Source organism: Lepidochelys kempii, chromosome 7 (genome assembly GCF_965140285.1).
Source record: "Lepidochelys kempii isolate rLepKem1 chromosome 7, rLepKem1.hap1, whole genome shotgun sequence".
NCBI lineage: Eukaryota > Metazoa > Chordata > Testudines > Cheloniidae > Lepidochelys > Lepidochelys kempii.
The window spans coordinates 41,989,923-42,013,671 of NC_136386.1; the positions used below are offsets into that span (position 1 = coordinate 41,989,923).

Genomic DNA, 23,749 nt, shown 5'->3' on the forward strand with positions numbered 1-23,749 from the left:
ATTTCACAATGTTGTAGCTGTAGGGGTCCAGATACAAAAGGTGGTTGTGGGGGACAGTGCAAAGTTATTGTAGAGGGGGTGATCGTGGTATTGCTGTCCTTGCTTCTGCGCTGCCTTCAGAGCTGGATGGCTGGAGAGCAGCAGCTGCTGGCTGGGCACCCAGCTCTTTAGGCAGCGCCGCTGCCAGCAGCAGTGCAGAAGTAAGGATGGCATGGTATCGTATTTTCACCCATACTTCTGTACTGCACTGCTACTCTCCAGCCACCCAGCTCTGAAGGCAGCGCAGAAGTAAGGGTGGCAATACCACAACCCCCCTACAATATCCTGGCGACCCCCTGTTTGAGAAATCGTGGTCTCCTCCGTGAAATCTGTATAGCATAGGGTAAAAGTCACAAAAGACCAGATTTCACGGAGGAGACCAGATTTCATGGTCTGTGATGCGTTTTTCACAGCTGTGAATTTGGTAGGGCCCTACTCATATAGTATCTAGGCTGTTGTGATATTACTCTTCTCTGTTAAGTTGTATCCCAATCATATTAATTAATTTATAATGCAATCTTATAGATTCTGTGTGCTCCTGAGAGATGCATGTGTTCCAAATGGGCATTTCAAATGTGTATTAGCATAATTTTCTTCTGTACTAACACTAAGCAAATCTTCAAAACTGTAGATGCAGTCAGTATTCCAATATCTGGTTACCATTAGCTCAGATCATTACTATGTAATTTATTATTCTGCACCAAACGGTGAGAATCAACCCAGACATTAACAAATGCTCCTCTAAGGGCTACATATCCATGGCTTGTAACTCATTGTCTGGGCAAGATGTGTTGGGATGTTTTAGTGAATGATTCTGGGAAACAACATAAATGCAAATTCATTGGGTATTTACTTTCTCTCCCACAAAAGAGGTGTTGGGATGAGGTAACTGGATGACTAAACCCTATCAATTCTTTTACTTCATCAGATGTGTTGAGATGAGTTTTATTAATACGGATGTGAATTAGTTTCTCACTTGATGTACTTGCTAACAGTGTTCTTCTCCTCAGTCTGCACTATCTTGCCTTTAAATTGTCTGAAAACTGAGGTAATTTAGTGAAGCAGTACTATTATAACACACCTTGGGGAATCTTTCCTTACATTACGCATTTGCATAGCTTTGTTTAAGTTTAGGGTCTAAGCTGCTAGGTTATTTCTGATTTGTTTAGCACTGAACAGAATTCTTTTTTTAATGGTTGCTCATTCCCAGATAATTTGTCTTGTTGATTCACCTCTGCAATAGTCTGGCCTACAGCTAGGAAACCTAACCATAATGTGTACATTTTTAAAATGAAACCATTTTTTCAAAAAGTATGAATTACAAAAAGCTTATTTTTTCATACACTGACTCATGTATGGCTTTTGATGTTCACGTGTTAACATGAACCAACCTTTGAAATAAAGATAATTGTGCTGCAAACACATGGAGGTTTCTCTCTCTCTGGATAATCATCAAATACATAATAAAGAACTAATGGTAGCAATATTGCACTCGTTGTTTAAAACAGAATATTATATTAAGGGTCTGATTGTTAAAGGTTCTCAGGATTCTAGGTTTCCAGGGCCTTCAGTGTAAATAAGGGCCTGATGCATGACTCCCATTAACTTCAGTTGGCTTTGAAACAAGGCCCCAAGTTTGAAGGAACTACCAGGGGAAAGGTCATAAGGTGACCCAGCTGAATTCCCCTATATTTTGCCATGTTGGTAGTTCTGCATGCTTAAAGTGTTGGGGTACTTTGTTTTGCTGTATTCTCAATTCCGGTGGAGAGACTATTGGGTAGGGATTGGGCTAAATAAGTGGAGGAAGAAAGGAAGGCATTTCAAATGGTGGGATGCAGATTAGTGCAGCAGAATATTTGGGAAGAAGAGAAATAGTTATATAATCAAAACGATTGCAGAAATGGAACAAAGACAACACGGACTGAACTTAAACTGCGTCACTTTGCTGGTTGTTGCATCTGTTTCTCTCATTCATCATTCTTTTCTTTTGAAGCTCTTGAGGGCACAGAACCTGTCTCATTCTCTGTGTGAATTTCTTTAATATGGTAATGAATGAATGGATCTTTGTTTTTTATATCATCTGAAAGATGGTATTTCCTTAAGTACAGTGTGCTTTGTCATTGTGCAAGAGTGTTGGTTCAGTGCTAACCGACAGGGAAGAGAGCCACCTGTTGAATCACCAATATCATTTCCTTCCTTCAGTTCCTGGGATTTACTTGGACTTTCCCTCCAAACCCTAATCTGGCTTGTTACTTTATAAAATATGGCAACATAGCAAGGTTTAGTGTAGCTGCATGTTTATTACTACAGACATTTCCTGTTGGATTCTCTCTTTTGTGTTCAGTCTTTTCAGCATCAGCACTTTTCTCTGTAGTTGTCTCCTTTGTTATCTTGGTTAGCGTTCTCCTGCCTTGATGGAATGTTGTTATTCAGTTCACAGTTCTTGATCTGCAGCTGCTTCTACATCTGTGTTTGTGAGGTGCATTTGTGGTGATGCATCAGCCACATGCATCTCGTAAACATGAGAGAGAGAGAGAGAGAGAGAGAGAAAGGAACATAATCTGTGTTCCCCATTTCCCACAAACATGGGCAAGAATGTTTCTTCCATGACCAAACCTTATGTGAAGATGCTGGTAGGGGGAGCATGTCTTTCCTCTGCCCCGCTGACCTTGGTTGGACCTGGCAGATGGATATCTAGAGATTGTGTTTTAAAGTTAAACATGGAGGGGTGGGTAACCTGCTTTGTTATGTTTTGTTTTGTGTGTAGTGGTTTTTGCACATTGTCATTCTATTCCTAGATCCAAATCTTGAAATTTAGAGAGTGCGGTTTTCTCGATGCAAACTTAAAAAAAAAATTGATAAGGTGGCAATCACAATCTTCCTTTGTCTGCTGAGAATGTTGTAGCATTGGCCAGTCAGAAGGCTAGTGACTTATATTTTCATGCTGAGTGTTGGTCAGCTAGCACACACAAGGCAGTCAGCTGGCCATCTAAGGATCTGCCACAGCTTTGAGAAGCTGTTTGAGCTTTGTTTTACTAGTGAGGAACCATCAGAGATTTCCTTTGCTCCCTTGGCATTATATGCAAATAATGTGGCTTAAAGGTAGGGCAGATCATCAGCTAAGTAGTATGTTAGAGCATGCATTGAAGAACATGCTTATATTTGTAAATTTCTTTGAATACAAACATATTATCTCTAATGGGATGTATGAATGATGTATTTTTATTTAATACCTCTCACATACATAAAATTATTCTCCTGATGTATAGTGTATTCATTTTAAAGGTTCTGAAACTTGGACTCTTTTTCAGTTGAAATCTATGGAAATAAGTGCATTTCAGGAAAGGATTATTTAAACTAACTGGTGATACCCTGGCTTGAAAGTGAAAAATCTGTCTTTAGTTGCTTTGGAAAATAATGAGATTTGAGTCTGTATTTTCACTAGATACACATGCTTAGTTTGTTGTCTCAAGTGTGTGTGTGTGTGTGTGTGTGTGAGGACTGCAAGATTTAAAGACATCAGCCATTCTGACCTCCTTTTCAAATTAGGTAGGGTATGGTTGATACTGCAGGGATTCATTTTTTATTTGATCTTGTGACAGAGCAGAAAATGAATTTCTTCAGAGAAACAGAATTGCTCAGGCTAAATGTAATGAATAAAACTGATAAATTAGTATTTGACATTTTGAGAGACTGGCCCCTCTCAGGATGTGTGTGTATAACAGTGATCATCTACTTTTGGTCAGTAAAGTGAACAGAATGGTAACATTTTTTTATTACATGAGTTTACTACTGCAATGGAATGGTTTAGCAAATTGAATGGGATTAATAGATTGTCTATGGGACTTACTTGGGTAAAGTCCAGAGGAATTGATTTGTCTTGTTTTCCAGGAAACAACACTTGTATAATCTCATGTCTATTGTACTTGAAACTGTGTGTATTAAACACACAATGCTGTATGAACTAGGCAGTCATGGGAGACTTGGAATAAGTTCCAGTATCCGTGGCTGCTACATTTTAATGCTAACATTTTGTGAAGGTTTAAAAGGGCTGAACTTGGTATCTTGTTGGCTCCAATGCTGTAAACAGCTACACACAAGTAACCTCTAAAGTTACTCACATGCAAATGTCTGCAGCATTGGGACTTAAGTACATAAAATGCGCTCTCTCTCTCTCTCTCTCTCTCTCTCTCGTGCTCCCTCTCTCTTCATCATTGCCCCAGGTTTGGTTTGTGTCCAGTTTTCTGTCCTAAGTGAAACTAATTGTAAGTGACTTGTGAAGTGAAAACATGAAAGGAAGTAAAGATACCAACCAGTAGGAATTACATAGTTAAAATATTTCTTTAGAAAGCTAATCATGTCAATTAGAAATCTGCTGATGAGACTGTCTTTTGTAGAGCATTAACGTGTTTATTAATGTGGTGATGTTTTCATATAATGGTGAATTGTGTGTCTTTGATTCTGAATCTCTCTGTGTTCGTGCAGCATCCACATGATACTGGTCTGTATGCTTAAGAACTACTTTTCTTAAAACTTTGTAACTGTTGTGCATAGAACATCAGACTATATGTTAATCTAATATAATTACGCAGTTGAGGTTTCAGAGTGGTAGCTGTGTTAGTCTGTATCAGCAGAAAGAATGAGGAGTATTTGTGGCACCTTAGAGATAGATACAGATGCATGCAGTGTTGAATTGGGCTTTAGCCCACGAAAGCTTATGCTCAAATAAATTTGTTAGTCTCTAAGGTGCCACAAGTACTCCTCGTTCTTCTACAGTTCAGGTTTGTGTTCTGATCCTCAGTTGGCAACATATTAACAACCTTCAAAAGGCTTCTTTACATATGGCCTTTGGTCTACAACTGTTATTAAAGTGTGTGTATTATACAGCTATATTTTATATTTAAAGAAATAGTTCAGCCTTCAATGTAAAGCATTGAAAGATTTAAATATTCTGCAGGATAGAGGGGGTTTATTAAATAAAGTATAGAGTGCTAATATAACATAGCTTGGTTTGTCAAGTTCTGCTCCTTATGCACTCTTGCAAAATGAAAAAGTAGAAGTAGTGCCATCTGCTGGGCAGTGTTCTTCCCAAAACATTTTTTTATAATATAATGTTTTCCCATTTTCAGAACTCAAGTAATTGTTCACACTGCAATGCAAGCTGATCAGTTTAAAAAAATCATTTTTATATCTGGATATCTTAACACTTCCCTTACAAGATTAAAAGTTAATAATCTTTGGTGTGGGGGAGGGTGAGTGTAGATGTAATCTACTTAGCAATGTGTCACCCTAACATATAGGTTGTATCTTGGTTTTTATTCTCCTTGTCATTCTTAAGACATTTGCTTGCCATACACACACTCTGCGTGTGTGCATGTGTGTAATTTTAAAAAAAAATCTTCATTCCAGCAGTCTTGTCAATTTAACTGTTAGGTACTACTGTCTGATCATATAACTAGGACTTTATAACTTTAACTTTTAAACTTGCCTCTAGATCAGAAGGTGGACTTCAAGGTCCCAATCCTGTATGCATTTTAAACATGTGCATATTTAAGCATGTGCTGCTAAGCTTCTTGGTTAAGCACTTATGCAAGTGTTCACAAGACATGGGAAGTCCATTAGGGGGGGAGAAGTCAAGCTTTCACAAAACCAAATAGACTTTGCCCCATATTTGGGTGAGAGTGGGAGTTTTAAGATTCTATGTTTTCTTTGAATTTAAACAGAACAAAGAAAAAAGCCCACAGCTGTAAGGGAGGGGGTGGCAAGACACGGCAAAACCCCAGTGTCCTGGACGCTGATACCGCTCAGTAAAAAACAAAAATGATTGTAATCACTCATATGAGTAAGCCATTTATAATGATGCCATTTCAATGTGCAGCGGCATTGACATATTGGCTGTAGTACTATGACCCTCCCCCTCAGTTTTTAAGAATGTTTACAGCTTACAACACTCCCATTATATTTCTTAAGACAGAAATGAGAACTGCATTTCAACATGTGCCATGATAACAAGAATGACTTGCATTAGTTGACTGCCTTACACGCAACTGCTGAATTGGAGTTCTTTTGTAAAGAGTTGTTAATGTAGCTTTTCTGTAACTGAGAGGTGGTTCTTGTTTGCAAATACAAAGTCAGACCACCACATGCCATAGTATTGCTACAAATGAGTTCTTTAAACTCAGCAAAACCTTGTTACAATTCCTCATTCCTATAGTATCTTCATATGATGCTCAATGCTGACAATTATCACCGTTTCTGGTGGTATTTTTCTTAAAGCCTTAGCTGCAGGACTCATGTTATGTCATTCAAATATCTTAGCTTTCACTTGGAAAAAAAAATAAGAGTAAGTTTCTAGGCTCTCATGGTTGCAGAGAAAAGCTTGAAAATGCAAGTGAAAAAGAATTAAAAACCTGAAGGCAAACAAAACCCCACAATGTATTGCCTTTTTAAAAAGTCATGATTTTTAAGCCAATTGATAACTTTTGGGGGGAAGGGTGGAGGGGCAGGAGGCACTAGCTCCTGATTTTTGAGCTCTAGGGATTGACTGTGCTGGTCCTGAGACTCTATTTGGAATAGCTAATGGGGTTTTTGCTCCTCTACTTCTTCCTTTGTTATGTGTTATCACTGCTTTCCTTTTCCCTACTTCTCTGCAGCTTCATTTGAGCAACTAGTATTGCATGGTATGTATTTTAGGTGGTATTTGATGTGAAGGAGCTAGCAGGAAGGTATTGGTAGAAACAGTACAGAGATGCAATTATTGTAATGTAATTATTTCCTGACCCTCTTCCAAATTCGATTGGGTCATATGGACATACCCTAATTTACACTAGAGCAAGCCTTTATTGTATTAATATATAATGTGCATTCAAACTGAGAAGTGGAAGATAAAATACACAGGAGTGGAGGTAAGAGGAAAATGAATATATAATGCTTTGAGTTACTGTGAAGATAGAAATACCATGCTTCCATTTTTATTTTGTAAAGTGGAACTTTTAATAGAAATTTTGTGTAACTTGTGGTTGTGTCAGGAGGTTCTTTAGATTTGTAGGCATGTACATGCGCCATCACTCTCTCCTTCAGTATTGATATGTACAAGAATCTTCCTTGCCAAGGATCTGGATTCTTGTACCTTTCAATGCCCAGTACTGTAAACTCACAAATATGGAGCTGCTCAGCAGAATGGAGGTAATGATGTGAGTATGTGCCTGGATTATGTGCATGCTGCATGCATACATAATACATGAATAAATCAGGTACCCAGGGAATGTTGTTGTTACTCCTCAGTAGGGCTAAAATTTCACAGATTCATAGACTCTGAGGCCAGAAGGGACAATTGTGATCATTTAGTCTAATCTCCTGTATAACACAGAGCATTTAATGTCTCCAAAAATAATTCCTACAGCATATATTTTTAAAAAAAAAAACAATAATAATTTTGGTTTAAAAAATGCCAGTGATGGAAACTCCACCACAACCCTTGGTAAATTGTTCCAGTGGTTAATTACCCTGACTGTTAAAAATTAAAGCCTTATTTCCAGTCTAAAATTGTCTAGTTTAATCTTACAAACATTGGATCATGTTATACCTTTCGCTGCTAGACTGAAGGCCCTCTATTATCAATTTTTTGTTACCCATGTAGATACTTGTAGACTATGATCAATTCACCCCTTAACCTTCTCCTTGTTAAGCTAAATAGATTGAGCTCTTTGAGCCTGTCACTATAAGGCATGTTTTGTAATCCTTTAATCATTGTTGTGGCTCTTCTCCTAACCCTCCAGCAACATCTTTGGATTATGCACACCAGAACTGGATACAGTATTCCAGCAACAGTCACAGCAGTGCCAAATACAGAGGTGAAATAACCCCTACTTCTACTCAAGATTCCCTTGTTTATACATGCAAGGATGGCATTCGCCCTTTCGGCCACAGCATTGCACTGGGAGCTCCTGTTCATCTGAGTTCCCACCACGACCCCCAAATCTTTTTCGGTCGCTGCTTCCCAGGATAGAGTCCCCCATTCTGTAAGTATGGCCAACATTCTTTGTTTCTAGTTGTATGACTTTCCATTTGGCCATATTAAAATGCTTATTGTTTGCTGGTGCCCAGCTTACCAAGAGATCCAGATCGCACTGTATCAGTGACCTATCCTCTTCATTATGTACCAGTCCCCCAATTTTTGTATCATCTGTAATCTTTGTCAGTGATGATTTTATGTTTTCCTCTAGGTCATTAATAAAAAATGTTAAATAGCATAGGGCCAACAACTGATCCTTGCAAGGCCCCACAAAAAACACACCCGGCTTGAGGATTATGTTTACTCTTACCTTTTGAGGTCTGTCAGTTAGCCAGTTCTTAATCCATTTAATGTGTGCCATTTTAATTTTATATAATTCTGTTTTTTATCAAAATGTGTGATACCAAGTCAAACACCTTACAGAAGGCAATATCAACACTATTACTTTTATTGACCAAAGCTGTAATATAATCAAAAATAGATCTATAGGCTGGGTCTATTTTCCATACACCCATATTGACTTGCATTAATTATATTGTCCTCCTTAATTCTTTAATGATCGAGTCCCATATCAGCTGATCCCAGGAAAGGCAGTGGAACAATGTCAGATTGACAGGCCTATAATTACCTCTGTCATCCTGTTTACCCTTTTAAATATTGGCACAACATTACCTTTTTTTGTAGTCTCCTGGAATTTTGCCATGGTCCAAGACTTACTGAAAACCAACATTAACAATTCAGTGAGTTCCTCAGCCAGGTCTTTTGAAACTCTTGGGTACAAGTTATCTAGACGTGTTGATGTATAAATGTTTAATTTTAGTAGCTACCCTCTTCTTTTGGGAGATGGATTTTCAGGGACTTAGAAGTTGCTGTACTGGATAAGACGGTTAGTTCCTTTTGACTTGTGTCATGCATGTGACAATGGCCACAGCAGCTGATGCTGATACTTCTGAGAAAACAAATGGAATGCTAAACTGTATTATACTTTTGGCACCTTAGAGACTAACCAATTTATTTGAGCATAAGCTTTCGTGAGCTACAGCTCACTTCATTGGATGCATACTGTGGAAAATACAGAAGAACTAACCAATTTATTTGAGCATAAGCTTTCGTGAGCCACAGCTCACTTCATTGGATGCATACTGTGGAAAATACAATGCTGTATATAATACAATACAATATTGTACAACAATACAATATTGTACAACAATACAAATACAATGCTGTATACAATGCTGTATTATACTTTCGGCACCTTAGAGACTAACCAATTTATTTGAGCATAAGCTTTCGTGAGCTACAGCTCACTTCATTGGATGCATACTGTGGAAAATACAGAAGAACTAACCAATTTATTTGAGCATAAGCTTTCGTGAGCCACAGCTCACTTCATTGGATGCATACTGTGGAAAATACAATGCTGACACCCCTACATACCGAGACCCTACAATGCTGTATTTTCCACAGTATGCATCCAATGAAGTGAGCTGTGGCTCACGAAAGCTTATGCTCAAATAAATTGGTTAGTTCTTCTGTATTTTCCACAGTATGCATCCGATGAAGTGAGCTGTAGCTCACGAAAGCTTATGCTCAAATAAATTGGTTAGTCTCTAAGGTGCCACAAGTACTCCTTTTCTTTTTTTGCGAATACAGACTAACACGGCTGTTACTCTGAAACCTGTATTATACTGTTCAGCTGCTAGGTGGTGTGTGTGTAACATACGTTAAGGCGAAAATCACAACCACCATTCCTGGCAGTGCATTAAATTACTCCTGAGAGCATTCTGCACCAAAAGTTTAAAAATTCTGTGCACAATATTTTAAAATTCTGCAAATGTTATTTGTTAAAAAAAAAAATGTGGAGGCTCCAGCATGGCACTAGGGAGCACAGGCCACTGGCTGTACAGAGGTGAGAGATCACTGTGCAGTTCCCCTATCCTGGGACATGCACTCAGTGGTGAGGCTGACGCAGCTCAAGGACTGGGCCTGCCCCAGAAACACCACAGAGCCCTGCCCCTGTATGCCAGGTGCACCAAATGTGGGCAGACAGGCTCAGCAAGGCAGGATCCAAGTGTGGAGGGGCTTAGTGTGGGTGGGAATCCAGTGTGGGTTGAGAGGGTTCTGTGTGGGGCAATCTGGGAGTGGGGTGGTTCTGGGGGAATCTGGGTGCTGGAGGGATCTGGATGCACAGGGGCTTGTTGTGGGGGTTCTGGTGCAATGGTAATGGGACTCTGCAGGGGAGGTTCCACGTGAAAGTGGTTGGGGCTCAGCAGGTGGGGTCTGAGTGTGGAGGAGATAGAGCTCAGTGAGGGGGGCTGGGTGTGGGGGACTCAGTGGGGTTGGGATCCAGGTGCAGCTGCCTGGGGTTTGGGGTGGGAATCCGGGTGTGGATGGCTTGTTGGGGTTGTGCAGGGGGAGTGGGGCTCATTGTGGGGGGGGGGGTCTGGGTGCAGGGGGTGGGACTCAGCAGGAGGGTCTGGGTATGAGGGGTGTCAGGCTTCCCTCCCCACTCTGAACTCTGGGGTACAGATGTGGGGACCCGCATGAAAGACCCCCTAAGCTTATTTCTGCCAGCTTAGATTAAAACTTCCCCAAGGCACAAATCCTTTCCTGTCCTTGGATTAGTACTGCTGCCACCACCAAGTGAGTTAGACAAAGATTCAGGAAAAGGACCACTTGGAGTTCCTGTTTCCCCAAAATATTCCCCCAAGTCCCTTCACCCCCTTTCCTGGGGAGGCTTGAGAATAATCTACCAACCAAATAGGTAAACAAGGTGAGCACAGACCAGACCCTTGGGCTTTTAGTTTACTAAAAACCAATCAGATTCTTAAAACACAGAACTTTATAATAAAGAAAAAACAAGGTAAAAGAAACACCTCTGTAAAATCAGGATGGAAGGCAATTTTACAGGGTAATAAGATTTAAAACACAGAGGATTCCCTTCTAGGCAAAACTTCAAAGTTACAAAAACCAGGGATAAACCTCCCTCTTATCACAGGGAAAATTCACAAGCTAAAACAAAAGATAAACTAACGCATTCTCTTGCTATACTTACAATTTGTAATCTTAGAGGCTTATTTCAGGTATGGTTTTGGGAGAGGGTTTTTTTTTTTCCTGCCTGGTCCCTCTCTTTGTCCCGAGAGAACAACAAAGAAGCACACAACAAAAAGCCTCCCCCCACAGATTTGAAAGGATCTTCTCTTATTGGTTCTTTTGGTCAAACAGCTGGCTGCTCATGAAGGAGGAGGGAAGAAGTAGTACTGAAATAACTTGAGATCTACTGGTGAAAAGTATTATATAAAAGCGAGGTATTATTGTAACTCTTTATTTTAAAGTAAATTGATACAGATTTTTGTTGCCCTTTAGACTATTGATTATGGTGTCTCATCCCTTTCCCCCAGCTGTCATCCTCTTTCCCGGCTTCTTGACTCTTTCTAGCTCAGATTCTCCATGAAATAGGCTGAGCTAAAAACAGGGTGTGCTGGTTGTTTAAAATAATTGTGCCTTTTCAATGCACCCAACTTGAGCCACATTCTTGCAGCTGGCACCACTAGGGAGGACCCGTGAGCCTGAACCAGAGACCCATTGACTTCAGTAGGGTTCCACCCAGGCACCACAGGATTAGGAGTGTGTAGTCATCTTTCGTATGCTGTTGGAGAAAGGTGTTCCATCTTCAGTTTTTTGAGATGTGTTAATCATTTGTTGTATTGTGCTGGAAGGCTTGAATTTGTGTGCCTCAAGGAAATATTAATCTGTCACTTCCAGTTGTTTCAAAGCCTTTATTTTAAAATCCTATTTAGATGTGAAGAAGTGAGATGGTCACTCGATTGTAGACCTAAAAGTCGCAATTCTTCAACAAAAAAACTTCAAAAACAGACTCCAACAAGAGACTGCTGAATTGGAATTAATTTGCAAACTGGACACCATTAAATTAGGCTTGACTGGGAGTGGGTGTGTCATTACACAAAGTAAAACTATTTCTCCGTGTTTGTTTCCCTTCCCTACTGTTCCTCACACGATCTTGACAACTGCTGGAAATGGTCCACCTTGATTATCACTACAAAAGGTCCCCCCCCCCCCCGCCTCCGCTGGTAATAGCTCACCTTATCTCATCACTCTCGTTACAGTGTGTATGGTAACACCCATTGTTTCATGTTCTTGGTGTACTCTGAAATCTGTGTATATTAAATCTGCCCACTGTGTTTTCCACTGCATGCATCCGATGAAGTGAGCTGTAGCTCACGAAAGCTTATGCTCAAATAAATTTGTTAGTCTCTAAGGTGCCACAAGTACTCTTTTTCTCTTTACATTTTGTTGGTTATCAACAGTAATCAAGGTTCTGCAGGCCAAATTAGGTCCCCAGTGACATCTTATTGTCTTCTAATTATGACCTTGATAACACCTGTGCAAACCTGTTACCTTCATTAGGTTCACATGGGGTATATCTATACTGCAATAAGACATCTGTGGCTGGCCAATGCTGGCTGTGGGGCTGTTTAATTTCTGTGTAGATGTTCGGGCTGTGACCCTCCTGCTTCACAGAGTCCTAGAGCCTGGGCTCCAATTCGAGCCTGAATGTCTACACCACCATTAAAAAGTCCCTTAGCCTGAGCGTCCCCTCCACCCCATACATACTCATAGGCATAATTGCACGGATTTAATCAATGAATCTGCTAATGTGCAAAAAGGAATACATTCTAGCTCACTTTCTTAACAGTATCGGCTCAGCATAACAAGCAAAAAATGTGAAATTTAGCTTTCGGGCCACATTTACAAAGGTGGGAGATTAAAGATTCTGATAGATGCCTGCTGGGGTTTTCAAAAGTACACTCACCTACGTGCATCTTTAGTCACCTAAATATACCTTTGTAAATCTGGCCCTTTGTCACTAAAACAAGCTGTGTCTCTGGATGCATGCATGGAGCAAATCTGCTGAGGGGAAGGTGTTACTTTTCCATAGTCAGTTTTCAGAGATGAATTGCAAAGGACTGGGGAGAAAATGACTTTTTGCTATTTCATACTTTTAAGTGTCAAGAAGGCCTGAAAAGTGGGTGTGGTTTTTATTTGTAAGTAAAAATATTATTTCTGCTTATTTTAGTCTTGGAGATATCAGGAATGTCAAATCCGGACATGCTTGGCTTTACTGGAGGGCTATTTGTCAGTTTTGGAGGATGTGTATTGTCAGATTTTGCACCTCAGTTGAAGGGGTGAGGCGCTGAAACTTTCACAAAGATGTATATTTTTTCCAAAATGTTGATTACTCACTGGAATTAAATGGATATTAACAAATAAATTAAGAGTTTTGAGCAGTCTAAAAATTCCTTTTTTTCTCACTTGCTCAGCTTTAAGTTTCTTGACTCTCATGACATATTTTAATTCAGTCTCCCATTGCTATCAAGTCTCCTGGATAGACAAGACCAAGGACAAGTGTTAAAGAAAATTGCAGGGAGGGAATGATACTGAATGCGATGGACCTGAAGGGAAACACTGAGCAGTAAAGGAGAGGAGGGGGAAATGGGATGAAAGGGAGAGCGAAACCAAGCAAATGGAATTGCTAAGGAAAGAGAAAAGAAATACGCAGCGTTGCCAACTCTTGCAGTTGTATCATGGGTCTTGTGATATACAGTGTTTTTCATACAGCCCCAGTTTTGTGGTTGTGTGAATCTCAGCTTTCATTTAAAAAAGTAAGTTTCCACAGCCCTTGTAGTTATGAAAAAAAGCTTGAAAATACAATCCCTAAAGGCTCAAAACCCATAGGGCAAATAAAAAGGGGTCACCATTTATTTTTATTTTTAAATCTCATAATTTTTAAGTCAGTCTCCATAACATTTGAACACTTATTGGAAACTGAAAAGGTTAAAATGATTTAACGAATACTTAATCTACATTCAATAAAATGCATTATTATAAGTGAAAGAATTTTGAATGCGTCTTATTTACTTTGTAGAATTTTTCTCAGTTTGGACAATGAAATTAGCTTAACTTTTGTTTATATTCAGTTTAGGACCTGACAGTGAATCTGTTTGTTTGAAATATTTAAGTTTCAAATGCTGAAGATGCTTGGGTACTAGGGTGATTAGCACCAGAATAAGAACCTTGATAGATGTTTGTTTGAACACAACTGTATTCACTTGATTTTGTGCTCAGTAGTGTGACCTTAAATTTTACCCAAAATGTAACGTTTTATGAAAACAAGGTGTATTAAAACTTAAGTGTGTAATGTCCTGTTTAAAGACTAACTTCTTGGCATGGTTTTAGCCTTTAGTGCAGAAGATGATATTCAAATATTTGAAGAAATATGGATAAGAAATAACTTCATTACTGTTTTAGTATTGTATACTGCAGATGTGCATTATTTTTAATATGGTTTTAAAGAATATTCTGAGGTATAGAGCTTCATGTACAGTTTAAAAGAGTTTGATTGCACGTACTTACAAGTCCATTTGCAGAAAATGAGAACACCTCCCTGTGTTTGTGTATAACATTTTGTGTATTGTTAATGGCTGCAATAGAATGCAATCTTATTTTTTAATTGAGTACAGACTGCCAAATGTAACTACAAATTACCATATTATTTAGCGTACAGAAAGTAATTTTGTTTTTTATATCTTTATCCCTTTAGTGCAAGGGTGCTGGAACAATTTGTACAGTGGGGGTGCTGAGAGCTATTGAACCAAACTGTAAATGCTGTATATAATGGAAACCACTTCAAGCCGGGGGTTGCAACAGCACTCCCTGTTCCAGCACCTATGCTTCAGTGTTCAAGCCTTCTTTTCCTTTGAGTGGTTTGTGTGAGGGAGAGGGAGGTTTTGATGAAAGATGCTACATAAAAATGTATTACATTTATTGCCTCTTCAGCCCAGGTCAGCCTCAGGACAACATGAGGCTGTGATAATGGAGTAATAAGGAGCATTAAATTGTAACAAAAGCCTCCTGCCTAGAATCAAATTTCATATGTAGTGTAATTGAAATCTATTACCCCCTCAGAAGCAAACGGAAACATGTATGCAAATATTTTTTTAAATTAGCCATTTTATCTTAGAATAAATCCCAGGTGCTAAAGGGGTCATGTTGAATCCGTTTTTGTGAGGTTTGAAAAGAAGCTGTGGAGATCCTCGAAAATAAGCGTGTTGACTCTTTAAGGGGGAGCCATATCTGATATAACTATGGCCAAACAATCTTTGGCAGTTGATATAGACAGGCCAAACTGTGCTCCAGAACTGAGCTGAGTGTGGTTGGCATCTCCCTGTGCATCAGGAATCAAATAAGACTTGTCCCTCTTTATGCCATCAGTAAAGGTCATTTACAGTGCAGGGGTAGCTCATTGCAGAGAAGGCATGTTTTGGAATAGAGGTTCAAACCCTGCTCATTTTCCAGAATAGGCGCAAGCACGAAAGGCTAACAGACTTGTATCCTCACCAGAGTAATCAATGTAAAAAAGTGTGGTGGAGAATTAGCTCTTGACTAGCCCTGGAATAAGTGCTTGCTCCTCTCTTACCCAAGTTATAAAAAACAGATATATTTTTTTTTAAATTGTTGCCTAATTTTTTAAAAGGGACTAGAGATTTGCAGTGCCTCCGTTTTTGGATGTCCAGTTTGGGACACGTTTAAGAAGCTTGATTATTCAGAAAGTGTGGAGTACCTGCCTTGGAAACCTTTGCAGAGAGTTTCCCCTGCAAACTGCAGAAATGTATACAGACACTCTCTGGTCAAATTTATATAGCATAATAGGGGATCCTGTCTGATCAAATTCAGCCAACAGTTTAGGTGTTGTACAATTTAAGCTCCAACAATTTCTCAAGGCTTCCTTATATTATGGAAAACTGCACTGAGTTGACTACTTGAATGTAGTGTAGACACTGTCAGCCTGTAGACCTGAAGTAAAATTAGAGATCCCTGTACAGTCTGTCTTTTTTTTTTTTTTTAAAGTATTTATTTATTTGGGTGGTTAACTAAAATAAGTGATTTTTAGTACACCCATAGGAAAAGGATTGTAAAAGATATTGACGTTTCTGTAGATTGAGCAACAGGGTTGGTTTGTTTGTTTGTTCATTTGACCCAATGATGCATTAAAGATCATTTTTGAGAGGGTTTGAATTTTGGCCTCAAAATATTCGCTGCTCACTCGGAACCATTGTAAGTGCCGCAACAAAGAACTCTAGTTCCTCTCGGCCTCCCCTCTCTCCCCGACACATGCGAACTGAAGGGCAGTAGGGTGCTTCTAGCCCCCCTCCCCGCCCCTCCGCCTCGTGTGCGTTGGTGGGTAGCCCTGGCTCGTGGGGGTTTCGGAGCTAGCCGCCCCTTCCTGGTGCAAGGCTCCGGGGCGGCGTGTGGTGGTTCGGTGCCCCCTCGCCTCCCCCGCACTGTTCGAGTCCAGCGCTGGGGGCGCGTCTGCTCAGTCCCTACCCGGCTCCTTGTTCCGGGCCTCGGTGGGCCGAGGAGGCGGAGCTGCAGCTATACCCCGCCCGCTGCCGCTGCAGAGCGCCCGGCTTTCCCCCGGCAAGCGCCGTTACCAGTGCTGGCGGATCGGGGCCCCCTGCGAGGATGGCGGCGTCGCCGGCCCGGGAGCTCACGCAGAACCCGCTGCAGAAGATCTGGGAGCCCTACAACAACGGGCTCCCGGCCAAGCACAGCGCCCAGCGCGGGGGTGAGCACTCGGGGAGGGGGGGCAGGATCTGCAAGGGGAAGTTGGCGAGCTGCATTATCATTAGGAAGAGGAGAAAGAAAGGGGTTGGGGGAGCTGAGCAGGAGACACAAAGGGGTCACGGGTTTAGCAGATGCTTAGGGGATTGGGCGAGCAGGATAGAGTCGGGGGGAGATAGTGCAGGTTGAATGCAGCAGAAAGGCAGGAAAGGGAACCACTTACCTAAGGGGGGGTGTGAGTGTGTAAAATATAATATCTAGCAGTACAGGATTTAGGGTAACAGGGACTGAGAGATCTGGGGGGAGAAGTGCATGTTTTTTGGGGAAAAATAGAGGGAGACTGTGCAAGATGTGACTCAAGACATAGGAGACAGTGGAGGAGGTCATTTTAGGGGACAAATCGGGGGGAGGGGACAACAGTATCTTGAGCAAATCTGGAGTTGGGGCAGTGCTGGTGAGGTGGTAATAGATGGAGATGGGATTGGTGGGCCATGGGAGATGCAAAGGATTTGGTGAAGAAATTGGATGGGGAAGATGCGTAGAAGAGGTGAGGTGGTGGAATTGGGTGGCAGAACAAGACCTGCCCTGAAGATGAGATTGGGGGAGGAGTGCATGAATTGTTGGGGTGAATATTTGGGGCACAGGGCTAGCGTGGGTTAGGTGCTTGGGGAAGGGGGACAACACAGGAGTTGTGTTGGGCAAGGGATTTGGCAGTGGAGGCAGAGCAGGAGTTAAGATGTATGGACTGAGAGATATTGCAAGAGCTCTGGGTGTGTGTATAATTTTAATGGTGAGGGGCAGCGTGGCATGGTCAAGTTTCTTATTGTAAGCTACACTTAGCATGTTGAAAAATGGAGAAAAATCTCTGATTCCTGTAATTTTTCTTCTTTTAGGAAGCATAAGGTGATTCATCTGGAAGTTCTCTCTGTTTTGTGGTATGGATATTTCCTTGAGGTGAAGTTGTGGTGCTTGAGGTAGAAATCTGGAGTCTGAAGGGAAATACAACTTTCCCTTTGAGTAAAGCCCTCTCTGAGTTGCTTATAGCCTCCTATACTTTGCACTTTTTGCTATGCTAGTGCTTATAGAATCAGTAATTAAATCTGAATGACAGAGGTGTCTCGCACCTTTTACATTTTAAGAACATTTGGTTGGCTTTGGAATTCTCCAGCTTGCAATAAGGTCCAATCTATACTAGAAAAACTAGTGAGTTTTGGGACTTGGTTACAACATGATAGTCCTTGTCAACTGTTGATCTTGTGTAGATGTGACCAAACTGCATTCCAGAACCTTGCTGTAAATTTGAACTTCACATGTCTTCTGTAGCATGACTTGGTAACTCAATTAAAATTTGGTTTGGTTCCATCTACGCTTGCAAGATTGAACCATACACGGTACTACCATGTTAGAATGTGGTAGTTTTAATAATATAGGCCAGATCTAAATAGTTTGTATTTAAAACATACAACAAACCCTCTGAGGTGTCTGTCCCAAAAATACTGTAAATGAATGCTGGCTGAAAAGGCACTTTAGTGGTGTTGGTCTCTTTTACTTCATATTAACCAAGTAAAGTTAAGGAGTTAAGAAAATTAATTTTCTTATAGTGACTAGTGGATCTCAATAACCCTGAGACAGGAACATAAATGGTAAAAGGACCTTCCTCTCATGTGAAACCTTCCACTTTCTGCTGGACTGCAGTAAATCTTTTTGGTTTCTCTTCTAGTTCCTTTCTGTTTAATGACAGGTTTCAGAGTAACAGCCGTGTTAGTCTGTATTTGCAAAAAGAAAAGGAGTACTTGTGGCACCTTAGAGACTAACCAATTTATTTGAGCATAAGCTTTCGTGAGCTACAGCTCACTTCATCGGATGCAGCATCCGATGAAGTGAGCTGTAGCTCACGAAAGCTTATGCTCAAATAAGTTGGTTAGTCTCTAAGATGCCACAAGTACTCCTTTTCTTTCTGTTTAACTTACTCTTTGTATTGCCATATCATAAATCATTTCTAGCTCAGCACAGGATGCATCTCTTTTTACAAAGCTGTAGTTAAGGCTGCGTGGGGTATTTGCATCAAAAACGGATCTGTTAAATAAAAAATGTATACATTTTCACCTGATAGGGTTTTTTTCATTTGTTTGTTTTAACTGCAAGATGTCTTAAAACAGTGGGCTGAACTCAGACCTAGTATAAGCAGATCTGATTCTATGAAGTTAATGGAGTTGCACTTCATTGGGCCAAAGCTAAATTTGGCCTAAGGAGTTTAACTACATGTTTTACATGTGCTTTTAGATGATTCTAAATTAGTTAATTTTTTTTAAAATGAAATGTTTAACTAGGCCATCTGTTACATCACTTAATAGATTTTTTTTGAGGTCTAGCCAACCGAGTTATTGGGCATTAGGACTTATGGTTTCAGGTTTTGTAACGTTGTAGTCAATTTTGTAAGAGGTTTCATCACAGAAATTTTTATCTCAGTTTAATTAAAACCCTACCAAGCTTAAGTCATGACAACCTTATTGGGCCAAGTGGTTTCAATAATACTGAATTCAGTCGTGGATGGACTGCAGTTATTGTGGACTTGTAAGGCAAATATCCACAATCATGTTTACATGATCTAAAGTATCACTTTGATCCATCCATTAAAAAATGCTCCTAAAGATTGATTTATCAGATAGACTATGAAACTAATTTTTGAGTATGAAATAAATCACTCAATTAAAAAAAATTGTGTAAGAGCAATAGAATATGGAAAAAATGCAAAAGTACTTAAATATCAGTTGCTACTGCAAAAAACACTGTGGAAGACTTCACACAGTTACTTTAGCCAAACTTATATCTGTTTTCAACAAATGATAATTTGTTAGAGTGGCAGCTTTTAGACAGTTAAAGTGCTTCTTAAAAAGAAGGCCAGAAGAAACTAAAATTTCATGTACGCAATGGAAATGTGTATTAGAAATCTGTGAACTGATGATCTGCATGAATCTTCTCAAACAAAAATAAGTGGCTTCTGATGTTTATAAATAACAAATAACCAGCTTAGACTTTTAACTGTTATTAGACTGTCCTGTTTCTTGGTAAAGTTCTGTAACTCTTCCACAGGCAAGGCCTATGTAAATGGAGAAGCGTTTTCAACAGAGCATTAAATAATGTAGAAATAAATTTGAAATCTTAAAATATTTTCTTCTGCTCATGTACATCTTTCCAGATTGGCCTACTTTTTTTCACCTTTGATAGATTTGTTACAGTATTCTTTATTTTAACTTTTTTTAACTGATGTAAGTTAAGGTTTTATTTTTAAAAATAAGTATTTATAAATCCTAATTATGCATATAAATGTTTACATTAATTTAAAAAAGTGTATGTTTGCAATGAAAACTTTCACTCCTTTAATTGTTATAACCTCCAAGCTAATGCTGTGGTGGGGCACAGAACCAGAAAATTAAACTAACTAGTTTATTTTAGCCCAGGTCTACATTACAGTTTTTTAACTGAGCCTGAAACTAGTAAGTGATTTAGCTGAGTCTAAATGTAATCTATGTCTCCATGCAACATTGTTGATACTCTGTTAGGAACCATAATGCTGAGTGTTACACGTGTCCCACCATCTTTGACAGAAACAGGTTTTGTTTTCCTAGAAACAGGCTGTAAATCAGGTGTTTTATGGTGTAGGCAGGATGCTATAACTATATCTGTGTAACTGCCCAGTCCTCCTTCCTCCCAACTTTTTGTGCTCACAAAGTGTATGTATTGCTGTGTGTGTGTGTGGATGGGATCCCTCCCCAGATTTTTATAGAATACACTCATTATGCATAGGGGGTAAATAGTGAGGCTGTTGTGGGTACACCAGCATGGTTGGCACATGGCTTTGTTAGTAAATGATTCGGAGAAGGGGTGTCAAAACCTGGTGATTAACATCAAGTGTGGTGGTATTGGCTAAGCTATTTAGAATGCAAAAAGAGAAAGCAAGATAAATGGTGAAAGGAAACTTTTTTTAAAAGTGTGTTCAATTTAATTAATCTAAAGTGGCAGTTAAGAGGTAAGGATTTAGTTATTTTGTCTTGATAATGTCCCTTTAAATTACTTTTATTATTTTCTGTTTATCTTTTCCTTGTCTTTCTGTTTCTTTCCTGATACATTTCTAAAATAGCTTGTCTCTTCCGATGGCATACCTGTGGTTAATTGGACTTTCTTTAACATTGAGACTGGATAATAGGTAGTGGATCCCATGGATGCAGTTAAAGTGATCACTTTAGATAAGCTATTACCAGCAGGAGAGTGGGGTGGGAGGAGGTATAGTTTCATGGCCTCTGTGTATATAATGTCTTCTGCAGTTTCCACAGTATGCATCCGATGAAGTGAGCTGTAGCTCACGAAAGCTTATGCTCAAAAAAATTGGTTAGTCTCTAAGGTGCCACAAGTACTCCTTTTCTTTTTGCAAAGTTACATTTTAGTCATCTTATCTGGGTTGGAAGAAACCATATTAGGTGTCTCAGTAGACAATTAGAAATTAGAACACATGAAACACTAATCTTTTTAGATTCTGCCTTGAGCATGATAATCCAACAGGAATAAAAATCTGTAAATTTTGGACTAGTAAAAAGCACAACAAAGTACTATCTGAGACAGCTTGGTGTGAAAATACAGGGCTTTTTAAAAGTGTGTTGACTTCACTAAGGTAAAGTGAAAATAAATTGTTCAAAATGACACTAGCTGAAGTAAGGGAATAAAACTCACTAAAAGTCAACGAAGTGTCAATTTTATTTACATCCCCATTTAACTTTTACAGTAGTCTGTCTTGAAAGCATTCTGTAATTGGTTATTTGGGTGCAACTGGGTATGTCTATAATTGGTCTAGATCAAAGCTACTTTCAGGTTCAGCTGTCAGGTTGCTTTAAGTTCTGTGCATCTAGGAATCAAATCCAAGCCTGAGATTTAACTGAAAACTGTAAAATATACTAAAGCTAAATACTTCTTTGTGGGGAGAGGGAAGGTTATAGAACAAAGTTGAAAAATAAAGGCCACATTTCCTTCAATTAAAAAATAGATTTTCCTGGAGCTGTTTTTCCTGGAACTGTATACATCAGTTATTCATAAAGACAGAATTTGACAAGTTGAGTAACTTTTTTTTATTTGAGATTCATATAGCACTGTAAAAGTAGGTCAGTTTCAAAAACGTAAAGACAGACATGGTCACTGTCCTGGAGAGCTTACTTTAAGAGCTTGTAGGGCCTTTATATACAGTTATCTGTATAATACCATGAAGGGACTTTAAATGGGGAGAAGGGGATGCTGGTGGGCAGCTGTAGAAGAAGATGACTACAACAGTATTTTGGATAGGTTAGAGGAGGGAAAAGAAAGTAGTGAAAGGCAGATAGCTCAGAGAAGGGAAGGTTACAGGAATAAAATGTTAGATGACCAAGCTATAGATGAGGCAAGGTAAGTGAGGTAATCTCCCTTATTGGACCAACTTCTGCTGGTGAGAGAGACATGCTTTAGAGTTACACAGAACTCTTTTTCAGGTCTGGGAAAGGTACTGAGAGTGTCCCAGCTAAATACAAGATTGAACAGATAGTTTAGCATAAGTAGTTAGTTAGCACACTAAGGGACAATTCAAGGTGAAGTGGCCCGTTAACACTCCTGTAGTCATAAGACAAAAAGGGATGGTTAGTGAGTTACAGATTGTTGTAATAAACCGTAAATCTAGTGACTTTAGATGGGCTGTTTAGCACTGGGGATAGGGACGATGAGATGGACCCGATGTCTTACAGGGAAAAGCAACAGGATTTGAGAACAATAGGAATATGAATGGGTGTGTTGAAAATCATACCAAGATTACAGGGCTGTTTCTAGGAGGGTACTGGATTAGTCAATGCTGGCAGAAAAGAGATGCTGTGGAGAGGAATTGTGAGCAAGGATGCTCCATATTGCATATAGTGCGTTTGGGATGTCCAGGAGATAGATATCTGACAAAGAGTTGGAAATGTAAGACCAGGTGGAGAGCAGAGGTAAATTAGGAATCACCCACATGGAGGTGGTAATTGAACTTGATGTGAAAGGGAGAGAACACACAAATGAACCCTGAGAGGCTTCCACAGATAAGGAGCGTAAAACAGTAAAGCAAGTAGATGAGTAAAGCAAGGGGAGAACCAGAGGCATAAAGGAGGAGAGAACACACAAATGAACCCTGAGAGGCTTCCACAGATAAGGAGCGTAAAACAGTAAAGCAAGTAGATCAATAAAGCAAGGGGAGAACCAGAGGCATAGAGGAGGAGAGAACACACAAATGAACCCTGAGAGGCTTCCACAGATAAGGAGCGTAAAACAGTAAAGCAAGTAGATCAATAAAGCAAGGGGAGAACCAGAGGCATAAAGGAGGATGACCACCATCATCCGTGTAAAGACTGCATATGGATCTAGAACGGGCAGAGCAGTGCTCGATCCCCTCACTAGTTTGTTAGTCTCCTTGGTCAAGATACTTTTGTTGGAATGAAAAGGGCAGAAGCTAAATAGGAGGGGAAATCCGCCTTGGCAGCAAGAGTAGACAGTACACACAAGAATTCTGGAGACAAACAGGAGGGGAAAGGTGGGAGGAGAGAAGGTGACAATCGGAGAGACAGATGGGGCTGAGTGAAGTTGTCAGGCTGTGCATCATAGGTGTGTATCTGTGATGACTGGAAAGAATTGGGGGTGGGGAAGCTGCTATAGGTAAGGGAGAGGGAGCAAAGTAGGAGAAGGAGCAGCATAGTGTAACTCTGTCGTTCAAACTGGATGGCTTCAAAGACAAAGTATACATTAGAAATGCTTGGCAGAATTAACATAAATGGATGCTGCTTCAACTTGTGTACGTACAGTTTTATAAAATTTGCTGCAACATCGGCTCATCTTCCAACCTGTAGGGCACTCCTAGTTTTGAATTGCTTTTCTAAGCACTTTCTAAGAGATGTAGCTGTTATCTGTTGTTGGAGGAGAATCAGGCCAGGGTTACTGTTGCGCTCTTCTTTGTCTTCAAGATCAACATGCGTTTGCAAAATGCTGAAACAAAAATAATTAAATTTGACA

The 23,749-nt window shown here is 39.9% G+C and overlaps 1 protein-coding gene across 13 annotated transcripts in view; it reads left to right on the forward strand.

Annotated features, from left to right (window-relative positions):
* Window positions 1-23,749, forward strand: part of PFKFB4 (6-phosphofructo-2-kinase/fructose-2,6-biphosphatase 4) — a 104,627-nt gene that overhangs the window by 22,010 nt on the left and 58,868 nt on the right. For 5 of the 13 annotated variants that reach the window (XR_012159875.2, XR_013636057.1, XR_012159876.2 and 2 more), the window contains exon 1: window positions 16,484-16,700. The exons of 3 other annotated variants lie outside the window; for them this stretch is intronic. Coding sequence is in view for 4 of the 10 variants with exons in the window: in XM_073352384.2 (XP_073208485.1) it covers window positions 16,598-16,700 (103 nt within the window). In the remaining 6 variants the exon portion in view is untranslated. Of the gene's footprint in view, window positions 1-7,817; window positions 8,061-16,481; window positions 16,701-17,589; window positions 17,632-23,749 lie in introns of those variants that run through there. 5 more of the 13 variants (XM_078853703.1, XM_078853704.1, XM_073352390.2 and 2 more) reach the window with 4 other exon arrangements.